This window comes from Aotus nancymaae, unplaced genomic scaffold, assembly GCF_030222135.1.
Source record: "Aotus nancymaae isolate 86718 unplaced genomic scaffold, 86718_ANA_hifiasm-v0.15.2.pri h1tg000002l, whole genome shotgun sequence".
NCBI classification, from domain to species: domain Eukaryota; kingdom Metazoa; phylum Chordata; class Mammalia; order Primates; family Aotidae; genus Aotus; species Aotus nancymaae.
Genome location: NW_026988413.1, coordinates 18,400,934 through 18,412,962, shown reverse-complemented (window position 1 = coordinate 18,412,962; position 12,029 = coordinate 18,400,934). Strand labels below are relative to the sequence as shown.

The window sequence follows — 12,029 nt, the reverse complement described above, 5'->3', positions numbered from 1 at the left end:
TGCAGTGAGCTGACATTGTGCCACTGCACTCCAGCCTGGGAGACAGAGTGAGACCCTGTCTCAAAAAAAAGAGAGAAGGAAGGGAGGGAGGGAGGAGGGAAGAGAAGAAAGGATGGAGGTAGGAAAGAAGGAAGAGAGAGAGAGGGAGGGAGGAAGGAAGAAAGGAAAAAAGGAAAGAAAAGAAAGAGTAGTCGGGCTAAACAGTGGGCTGGAGGCTAGGTAAGGGAGGAGTGAGGACAGCAAGGGGCTGTATGTGAGCAGAGAAAGACTGTACAGAATGTAGTAGAGAAAGAGAGCTAAAAAGCAGGCTGGGGTCAGAGGTAGAATATAGAGGTTTGGGATTTCAGATCAGTTCTAGGCCAGACGCAGTGGCTCATGCCTGTAATCCCAACACTTTGGGAGGGCGAGGCAAGAGGATCAACTTCAACTGAGGTCAGGGGTTCAAGACCAGCCTGGCCAACATGTCGAAACCCCATCTCTACTAAAAATTAGCTGGGTGTGGTGTCGGGTGCCTGTAATTCCAGCTACTCAGGAGGCTGAGACAGGAGAATCGCTTGAACCCAGGAGGCAGAACAGGAGAATCTCTTGAACCCAGAGGTTGCAGTGAGCTGAGATCAAGCCATTGCACTCCAGCCTGGGTGACAGAGTGAGACTCTGTCTCAAAAAAAAAAAAAAAAAAAGATCTCATCAGTTCTAGAGTAATTCTGAATGATGACAATGGGGTGATAGATGTTGATTCTCCGAATAGTGAAGACAGGGAAGACAGGCGTTAATGACCTCTAAGGCTAGGGGTGTTGCATGGGTTGACCACAGTGAACACTGAAGGAAAAGGGGGGATTTTAAGTGGAGAGGAAGACTCTGAGCCAGAGTGTGGAGAAGACTCCGGGAGTAAATGCAGGAGTTAATGGGAGAAGGGTGGGAAGGTGAGAGGGAAGAGGTAGAGACTGTCTCTGCAGAACTTCCGGGTTTAGAATCTTGGTTCTGTTACTCAGTAGCTGTGACACCATGCACAGGTTATCTGACTCCTCAACAGAGGTATAGATCCTGGAGTCAGAGCATGTGACACCTGAAGTCTGGGAATAAATAAGACCATTCATGGGGAAGTGCGTAGAGGGGTAAAAAAAAAAGATCCCAGAGCAGACTGTTTATTGAAGAATATGGTGTTTTCAGGCAGAAGAGGGTGACATCAGATGCCAGGCAGGTTCACAGGGGAATGGAAAAGAGAAACAGGAGGTTGAGATTGGAGGTAGTATTTTCAGATTGGAGCTTTTAAGACTTAAGCACATCCTGGAAACTTCTGATGTCTCCTCCCACTCTGATTCTGAAGCTGATTCTCAAGCTGATGGTCACTCAGGCACACATCTGTAGCATGAGATCAAATAAAGGCAGTAGAACCAATTTACTCCGGGGACATGCATTGATATCACTGTTGTAAATCATCCACTCTGGTCTTAATGTTCTAAATGAAACCTGCCTGTTATCCCCTGCACTCTTTCCAAGACACGTCCTGGAACATGGCCCCCATGGCCCAGCCACACACACTTAGTACTCAACCAAGTATTGCCTTTTATGGCACTTCTCTTTACAGTGGGAAGTGGTTGCTATTTAGCTTTTTTCATTTTTTTTTTTTGAGACAGAGTCTCGCTTTGTCATCCAGGCTGGGGTGCAGTGGCACTTTCTTGACTCACTGAAACCTCCACCTCTCAGGTTCAAGTGATTCACCTGCCTCAAACTCCTGAGTAGCTGGGATTACAGGTGCCCTCCTGGGTTCAAGTGATTCTCCTGCCTCAACCTCCTGAGTAGCTGGGATTATAGGTGCCAGCCACCACGCCCGGCTAATTTTTGTATTTTTAGTAGAGACAGGGTTTCACCATTTTGGCCAGGCTGGTCTTGAACTCCTGACTTCAAGTGATCTGCCCACCTCAGCCTCCTAAAGTGCTGGGATTACTGGCGTGAGCCACCATGCCTGGCCATAACTTCATTTCTACCAAATGCTGGACTGAGGAGTCCACCAGAAACTAGATAATGGAAGATTTTCTTGGGAGCACTCTGACAAAGTAAATAAACACATAAAAAAATAAAAAAACTCCAAGATCTGCTCATGCTTGGTTTGATAGCATTTTTGTGTGTTTAAATCCGGGTGCTTTGACAGCAATGATTTTGCCACGCCTTGCTTTAATTTATATTGAGGTCTAAGTCAAATGTCACTTTATCAAATCTCTGTTGCCATAGAACTTGCTCTTCTTATCTATCTATTTCCCTCACTCTCTCCCTTGCTACCTCTTCACTGAAAGCTTTGTGATTAAAAAAGATAATGAGGCTGGGTGTAGTGGTTCACACCTGTAATCCCAGCACTTTGGGAGGCTGAGCCAGGCAGATCACCTGAGGTCAGGAGTTCAAGACCAGCCTGGCCAACATGGTGAAACCCCGTCTCTACTAAAAATACAAAAATTAACCGCGTGTGATGGCTTGTGCCTGTAATCCCAGCTCCTTGAGAGGCTGAGGCAGGAGAATCGCTTTAACCCAGGAGGTTGAGATTGCAGTGAGCTGAGATTGTGCCACTGCACTCCTTAAAATAATAAAAAATAAATAGTAGAGAAGGGCTTTTGAAGGAGGAATGGCTGATAGGGTAATTCTGCTGATCATTTATATTTTTAACTTTTGTGCCTCAGCCTGGCCCTGTTCACACCCCTGAAACCAAAGGAAGAAAGGTGTGTTAGCAGCTTTTAGCCCTTCCCTAAGCCCCCAGACAAAAGATGTGGTACCATCACCACCACCGTGCCTTGCCCAGGCGACTTGCTTATTGAGCCCTGGAATGATGAAGCTGGAAGGGGCAAAACACATCATCTCTCCCCCATTGAATAACTGGAATCTGCAGTTGATGATCTTTTTGGAGATACCTAGAAATAGATCAAATAAAGGCAGTAGACCAAATTAATTACTTATTTTTATTAGATAGTTCAAATTAAGCTTGAAGAACCAGAAGCAATACAACTCAACTATTGAAATATAAATAGTTGAGCTTAATTTATTCAACAAAATTTATCCAGTATATCAGTGTACAAAGCACCCTATTTGGCTGGGCATTAGGCATAGCACAGCAAACAAGACTGACCCAGCCCTCAGGGGCTTACATTCTAATGCAGAAAGCAGATAATTTCAGTTTGGATACATAATACAAATTAACAAAGCAAGGCGCAAAGTATTTTAAAAATAAGGAGTTTGGGAGGCAAGGATCTGACCTATTCTTATAGAAGGACTCTTTAGGGAAGTAACAGTTGGGACGATCTAAGGATGCCAGATATTCACTAGGTCACCGGAAAAAAAATCAGTGGTTCTCACTGTGGTCAGTGGGTTGTTGGTGGTTTCACAATAATTGAGGACTACTACCGGCACTGAGTGAGTGCAGCCAGGGCTGACAGACGTCCTGCAGTGTGTGGGTTGTCACACAACGAGGAATTATTCTGTACCCTGTACGACTGTCTAATGTCCTGCTGGACATGTATGTAGGACCCACAGTTTGTCTGAGAGAGTAACTCGTTTGTTTTCTCTGAGACAACCTGTAATTTGTCTTGTCCTATTATCCTTAAGTAAGGTAATTTCGCTTTTTTTCCCATATACAGATTATGTATATGGTCTGTTTTGACTTACCCTAACACTGCTTTTCATTCTAGTGTCCCCCATACCTCTAGTTTCATTTTCCTGTACTTGTTTACAGGAAGTAGCCTCTAAGGGCTCTTAAATCCAAACCTACTCATTATAAGGAAGAGTAAACATCTGTCTGTTTCATACAGCATAGTCATGCCTGAGCATTTAAAATTCATCTTCTTTTCATTCCAAATTTCTATTTCTCCTTTATAAGAGAGTTAGGGCATTAAATTGATTTTTTAAGAAATTCATGTGTAAGTAGATTTTATTATCTATGAGTCATTTCAGAACAGGAAAGAGGATGTTACAAAATATCTGGTCTGAAAAGGGTGAACGGATCCAATGGGGTCCGTGACTGTCACCATGACTGGGCATGGGGGTGGGGCGCTACTAGCATTTAGTTTGTGAGAGGCACGTACGAAGAACATCTTGCAATACATTGGACAGTTCCTCACAATAAGAAATTATTCTGCACCCTATACGAATTTTGAATGTCTCACTAGACATTCATGTATGATCTATAGCTCGTCTGTAAGAATATATCCTCATTTTCTCCACGTCGACAATCTGTACATTTTCTTGCATAGTATCTTTATTTCAATTAAGGTTAATTCGTTCTTTCTCTTATCATATACAATTAAGTATTGTCATATGCAAAGAAGTTATTGTATCCTTAGTTTTTACTGTAATGTCCACTCGTATCTCTTCGCCTGCATTTTTCCACAGATGGTCTGATCTCCTACCTTCTAAGTTCAAATTGATTCATTATAAATAGTTGTAAGCATCTGACTACTTCATTAGGTCTTCAATTATAGTTGTTCCCAAGTTAGGTACCCTTTATTTCCTTTTTATGTTAATATTAGTTTTATTTAATTCTTAATTTATTTCTAAAATTGTGTGTAGGTGGATCATATTACCTCTGAAATAGATTTTGAGGATAATAGAAAAGATGCATTTGTATTTGTCAAAAAAAAAAAAAAAAAAAAAGGCAGAAGTGCTCAATGAGAACCACTGAACTAGCTGAAAACGGGAACCACAAAACTGAAAAAAAGCCAGAGTGGCTTGTGCAGAAGAAACTAAATCACAGAGGGGAGGGGAGGGAGAAGTCACGTGGGCTATGATAGTGGTTTTGAACTTGATCCTGAAGACTTGATCGGATTTGTACTTTGAATATGCATTACTAAGTACATTTTTAAAAAGATAAGCTTCTTGCTGTGAAGAAAACACATCAAACAACTTAGAAGGGAACAGAGATAGTTAAAAGGTAAAACTAGATTAGAAACTGCTTAGACATTTATCAGGAGGGAGAGCAAGGAGTCAAAGATGACTTCTGGATTTCTGCTTGAGCCAATCGGTAGATGGTGATACTGTTCACTTACACACAGAATCCTGGGAGAGAAACAGATTCATGTGAGGGAGGAGGATGGAGAGTTCCACTTTGGACAGGTTGAATCAAAGATGCCTATGAAATATCTAGCTAGTGGTGTCTAATGGGCTGTTGGAAAGAGTTGGACACACTGCACCCCTACAATGTGAGGGTCAAGTTCAGAAAATGAACACTCCAAAATGAAAGCTACCATGAAAAAACATCTGTGAATGAGAATAAGCATTTGTGGTCCCCCTCCCACAAAATTACTCTAAAAAAAACTCTATATTTTTTACTGGTGGAGTCGTTTAAGCCAAAGAGTTGTGGAGATCTCTGTGATGATCCAAAATCTGACTAATATAAAATCAGCTCTGATGCTAATTAAATGCTAGAAGAAATTATAACAGGAAACTCTGATGACTGGTAAGGAATGTTGAAAAGCGAAAATCAGAAGGAAAACCCTGGTTCATTAGAAGGAAGGAAATATTGGTCCAAGTACTCCACCTGCTCTGAATAAAAACCGATGGTACTACAATTCCACCTAATCCATTATATTTAGAAAAAGAAGCTCCTGGTAGGCACAGGCCTCTTTGGGATATTGTTCTTTGTTCTGATTCTGTGCTCACCAGGAAACAAATTTCATCTCCGTAGGGGGCCGGCCCTTCGGTAGGAAGGGCCCCGCTCCTAGGTTCTTGGCTCGTTTGCCAAGACTACAATAGCACTCGCATTTATCAGTCCTGCTTGTGTGAAGCTGGTTATTGCAATTCATTGTTCTCAAAATACTTTCATGAAAAGCCTGACCTGAGAAAAAGCCTTCTCTATAATCACATTAATCAGAACATAAATGTCTACTTTGCCATCATTATACAAAGAGCCCAAATGGGCAATTAACTCCAGTTGGTTGCTTCTCTCTGAGCCATACTTGGCAGCTCTTATTACCACATTCCAGAGACAGTCAACCAGGATGGAGTTTGTCCCCTAAATAAATGTAGCGATAAAGAAATGGGTGCTCCAAATCAGTTTCATCAGAATGATAAGGTACAGTACGGCAGCTATGTCTGCCACAGCATTTCAGTTTTCCTTTTTTCCTAGCATGTCCTTAAGCATTTTCTCCCCAGCTTTTCACAGTCTTTCTTCTAAGGCTGTAATGTCTTATATCCTTATTTCAATAGGCATGATTAGATTTCTCCCAAATTTCCCAAATTAATTTTCTTTCATATAGCCAAAACAAAACTATAGCATACAGTAAACTAAAAGAGTAGACAGGAGAGAAAGGTTGCTGCAATTACAGAAAATTTTAAAATCAGCTCTGCCAGTTACATGTGAGACAAGGTAGACTTTTCAACACATTAGAATCATCAGAAGGGCTTTAAAAAATACAACTGCCTGCTCAGGTTGCATGGGGTGCAACCTGAGCATCAGAATTTGTTTAAAACTTGCCAGATGATTCAAATGTGTAGCAAAGTTTGGGGACCACTGATCGAAGACATTAAAATATAAAACTTTACTTTCTGGGGCAATATATTCTGCAAGGGAACAGAATAGTTACGGCATCCTTCTGACGCTGTATTCATCGGTTCTAACTAATCACGCAGGCTTTGTCTGTTTCAGTATATTCAATCACATATTGTGGGTAAATCTGATCTTTCTGAAAGATGACAAAAACGGAGGGATTCAACCTAGTATCCACACAGCTGTTGAACAGGGGAGGAGGGCTCGTGTACGTCATATTTCCTTCAGTAAAATTTCCAACCAGGACTCGGGCTACAAACATAATGATGTTTTTGGCATCATACGGGCAATTTTTGTGGGAATAGATGGCATCCTTTGCAAAGTAACTTCCTAGAAGGAATCAGAAAGAAAGGTTAAGAGTAATGATAAAAGAAGGTATATCATTTATAAGATTAGTTATACACAATCAAATGGGCTTGTACTAAGCATATATCAATAATACCTTCCTGATACTTATCAACTTTCCTTTGCACTTGAAAACATGTTTATGGGTGTGGTGGCTCACGCCTGTAATCCCAGCACTTTGGGAGGCTGAGGTGGGTGGATCATGAGGTCAGGAGTTTGAGACCAGCCTGGCCAAGATGGTGAAACCCCATCTCTACTAAAAAATAAAAAGAAAATTAGCCAGGCGTGTTGGCACACACCTGTAGTCCCAGCTACGTGGGAGGCTGAGGCAGAAGAATCACCTGAACCCAGAAGGTGGAGGTTGCAGTGAGCCAAGATCATGCCACTGCACTCCAGTCTGGGAGACCAAGTGAGACTCCATCTCAAAAAAAAAAAAAAACATGTTTATTAGGCAGGCAAACTTAAATACTGTATATAACCCTATAGACATGACTGAGGAATGTTTGCTACAGTGCAGAGCTCATGCTGATAGTGTGAACCATTGGGTGCAATGACCAAATGATGATGACACTGTGGACCAATTCATGCAATTCACCCAGGGTGAGCTGAATGAGCAGAGTTGGAATTGATGAGTCAGTCGATGCTTTGTTCTCAACTCTAAAACAACCTCAGATAATGATTGCTGCTTCCATACACAGCAGACCAACAATTTCCTGCCAAGTTAAAATTTTTATCATTGTCAAGTGCTACTCTGGGTGGGTGCAGTGGCTCATGTCTGTAATCCCAGCATTATGGGAGGCTGAGGTGAGTGGACCTGTTAAGCCCAGGAATTCTAGACCAGCCTGGGCAACATGGGGAGACTCCATCTCTACAAAAAATTTAAAAATTAGCCAGGCATGGTGGCATGCACTTATAGTCCCAGCTACTCAGGGAGCTGAGGCAGATTGATTGACCCCAGTAAGTTGAGGCTGCAGTAAGCTAGGATTGCACCACTGCACTCCCGCCTGGACAACAGAGTGAAACCCTGCATCAAAAAAATACTAATAATATTTTTTAAGAAAGCTACTCTGCCATTTTAAAGACAATGAGTAGATATTGCAAACTCTGATTTCCATGCAAGAATCATTAAGTAAAATGAATTTACTTGTGGTAACAAATGTTTAATATACTTTCCATTTACTTTGTTTTTGTTATCATTTTATAGTTAGATGTTTGAATTCCAGAAACATTGCTTATCCTGAATAGGTTGGACACTAGATATTCTGGGCAAATGATGTTCCACTATTAAAGTAAAATATGAAAGTCCACCTATACTGACCTACCACGTCCAGTCCCCGCCCCCTTCCCAAAACAGTTAATGGCTTGGTGAGAATTCTTTCACACCTATTTCTATGCCTTCACATACATATATGTACATATAGTATATGGCATGCTCTTGTAGTCTGATGTAGTCTCATATAGTTTTATGGTGTTTATTTGTTCATAAATAGGGTCATAATACATGATCTGTTCTACACCTTTTTTTTTTACACTTTAGTCCTAGAAATCTTGCTGTCAGTACATCTAACCCTCTCTCTCTCTCTCTCTGTCTCTGTGAAACAGGGTCTCTGTCACCCAGGCTGGAGTGCAATGGTTCGATCTTGGCTCACAGCAGCCTTGGACCTCCTGGGCTTATTGTGGTTTTAATTTGCATAATTTGCAATTCCCCAATGATTAGCGATGTTGAGCACTTTTTCATGAACTCATTGGCCATTTGTATTTCTTCTTTTGAGAAATGTCTATTCAAGTCTTTTGCCCATTTTTGAAACTACTTGCATGTATTTTATGCTAAATTTATTCCTGTGCCGTAAGTTTTTGCTTCTTCAGTTTCTTCTGGGATATCTTTCTCTTCTAGGTACCTCCTCTTCTGGTTTAGGAACACTGTGTTCTTTTTCAGTGAAGACTGTCTGTACGTGGCAGGGGGAGCCCACGCATGAGTTAATCCAACCATGAGCTCTGTAAGTCTGGTGGCACGTCTTGGGTGCTTTGTTCACCTGAATATTCTCAATGACCAGAGAATCTACAGCTCAACCCTTAAGTTCAGCATTACACTCTGCATTTTTAAGTGTGTACAGCAAAAATTCAACTCTTTTTGTGTCATCAACCATGTGCCTGGCCCTTCTATATGGCCTAGACACTCCTACCAACTCCACCCTCATAACGTTGGAATGGTACACATTGTTTCTATACAGTGATATCTTTCAGACACTTGCTGGCTTTTCATATATGCATACCCTTGATGGCCTAGGCAGTTTCATGGGTATTCTTAAAGTGAGCATGAAGATTTGAACTTCTTTATTTGCATGATTTCGTGTAGATTTCTGGGTCAAGTGAATAGCAAACCATTTCCACAGATCACCTCAGGCCACTTATGGGAACACCTTGCTCATTTTTAAATCAGGTTATTTGTTCTCTTGCTGTTGAATTGTTTGAGTTCCTTATATATTTTGGATATTAACTCCTTATCAGATGTATGGCTTGCAAATATTTTCTCCCACCCTGTGGGTTTGTCTGTTCACTTTGTTCACCGTTTCCTTTGTTGTGAAGCTTTTTAGTTTGACGCAATCTCATTTGTCCATCTTTGTTTTTGTTGCCAAGCATCAGTTGTTTTTATATCACACTTATATAATCTGGAATCTATATTTTCTTTTTTAAAATTCCCTTTATTGTGTTAAGAAAGTTAATTTCTACTCCTACATTTCTAAGTGCTTTCTTTTTTTCTTTTTTGAGACAGAGCCTTGCTCTATCACTGAGGCTGGAGCGCAGTGACAGGATCTCAGCTCACTGTAGCCTCCCCCATCAGGTTCAAGCAATTCTCGTGCCTCAGCCTCCCGAGTAGCTGGGACTATAGGCATTTGCCACCACACCCAGCTAATTTTTGTAATTTTAGTAGAGACAGGCCTTCTCCATGTTGGCCAGAATGGTCTTGAATTCCTGGCCTCAAGCAATCCACCCACCTTGGCCTCCCAAAGTGCTGGGATTACAGGCGTGAGCCACCGTGCCCAGCCTGTATTTTCTTAAATGATCCAACCCGAAGACTCAACCTTGCAGCCGACTCTCATAAGACCTGGACTCTGTCTTGTTGCACATATCCCTCTTAGGGAATAGATTCCTTGAACTGCAATATCCTTTTCATCCTTTCTCCTCCACCACCTGGGTCAAAGCCACCCTCATTTCTGGTCTGGACTTTTTATTTTATTTTATTTTATTTTGAGACAGAGTCTCGCTCTGTTGCCCAGGCTGGAGTGCAGTGGTTCAATCTCAGCTCACTGCAACCTCTGCCTCCTGGGTTCAAGCGATTCTCCTGCCTCAGACTCCCAAGTAGCTGGGATTACAGGCATGTGCCACTGTGCCTGGCTAAGTTTTTGTATTTTTAGTACAGATGGGGCTTCACCATGTTGGCCAGGCTGGTCTTGAACTCCTGACCCCAAGTGATCTACCTGCCTCAGCCTCCCAAAGGGCTGGGATTACAGGCCTGAGCCACCGTACCCAGCCTGGACCTGTTCTTTTCCTTTATAGCAGTCTGACATTTGCAATCATTTAATTTATTTTTTTTGAAACAAAGTTTTGCTCTATCGCTTAGGCTGGAGTGCAGTGGCACAATCAGGGCTCACTGCAGCCTCAAACCTCTGGGATCAAGCAATCCTCCCACCTGAGCCTCCTGAGTAGCTGGGACTACAGGCATGTGCCACCATGCCCAGGTAATTAAAAAAATTTTTTTGTAATTAAAACAAAAAATTAGACAGGGTCTCACCATGTTGCCTAAGCTGGTCTCCAACTCCTGGGCTCAAGTGATCCTCCCACCTCAGCCTCTCAAAGTACTGGAATTACAGGTGTAAGCCACCATGCCTGGCCATAATCATTTAATTAATTATGTAAGATAATTATGCAAAATGATTTCTATGGGGCCATGTCTAACTTGTTCACCACTGTGTACCCAGCATCTAGTGTACAGAAGACACTCTATTTGCTGACTGACTTCTTGACTTTTGGGGCAAGAACTGAATTTAATCCTAGTTGTGTGAGTTGAACTCACTTTGAATCTGTGATAAACTATTACTTATTTCCTAAAGAGGAGTAATTCTTAGTTTGGTTTGTTTGGTTTTAACAGTTGCATGCATCCAGGAGTGGTGGCTCATGCCTGGAATCCCAGCATTTTGGGAGGTGAGGTAGGCGGATTGCTTGAGCTCAGCAATTGAGACCAGCCTTGGCAACATGGTGAAACCCTGTCTCTACAAAAAATACAAAAAAAAAAAAAAATTAGCTGGATGTGGTGGCACACACCTCCTGTCCCAGCTATTTGGGGGGCTGAGGTGGGAGGATCACTTGAGCCCAGGAGGTGGAGGCTGCAGTGAGCTGAGATTGTCACCCAAACTGGGTGACAAAGTGAGACCCTGTCTCAAAAAAAAAAAGAATTGCAGGCAAGAGTTTAGGAGTAAAAAGAAAGAGCTATAAAGATTTAGTGTGTGGGGCAGACCTATGACACTACAGGTCCAGGTAACCCAGTGTGGCCTGAGATGGGGAGAATCCTCTTCTCCTCGTCTTTAATTAAAACCACTGTGTGACAACTGAAGCTTCAAATAGCTTCAGAGGCATGGACATGTGTTCAGGAAGAGCACGGCCAGAAGTGAGTAGTGATGGTAGACAACAAGGCCAACAGATGGAGTAATTAACAAGCACGTACAAGGACTTTGGTCACTCCCAGAAAGAAACAGAAGGCAGGAGTGAGACTAAGTTCCAGCACTCATGCTCCAAGTCTATGGAGCCACTCTCATTTGGGCATTTGAGATTACTGCGAACTTATTTTCTTATTTCCATGACCACTAAAGCCTGGACACTGTGTTTAATACAAAATAATTACATATACCTCCCCATAGAAGCGCATATAAAGCCCAAGTTATAACTCTACCAGTTACACTTTTCTATCCCGGCACAAACCTTTTCCATATGTGGTTGCATGAGTTTCATGAAGGGTCCAGTCAAAATTATTTGCACAGATAGATTCCACATAGGCACGTTTCGTCGCATAAAATAGGAGGTTTTCTTCTACCTTCATCTGCAACTTCTTCCTAATGTAAGAAATGTGAGAGTTAATTAACACCAAGACATCCCCTTCTCA

At 42.0% G+C, this 12,029-nt stretch overlaps 1 protein-coding gene across 2 annotated transcripts in view; it reads right to left on the bottom strand.

Moving 5' to 3' along the window:
- Window positions 1–4,616: 4,616 nt before the first annotated feature.
- Window positions 4,617–12,029, bottom strand: part of ZC3HAV1 (zinc finger CCCH-type containing, antiviral 1) — a 71,508-nt gene continuing 64,095 nt past the window's right edge. For both annotated transcript variants that reach the window (XM_064372976.1, XM_064372978.1), the window contains exons 12-13: window positions 11,849–11,979; window positions 4,617–6,856 (exon numbers count right to left, since the gene is read on the bottom strand). In XM_064372976.1, coding sequence (XP_064229046.1) covers window positions 6,594–6,856; window positions 11,849–11,979 — 394 coding nt within the window. In that variant the 3' untranslated portion in view covers window positions 4,617–6,593. The remainder of the gene's footprint in view (window positions 6,857–11,848; window positions 11,980–12,029) is intronic.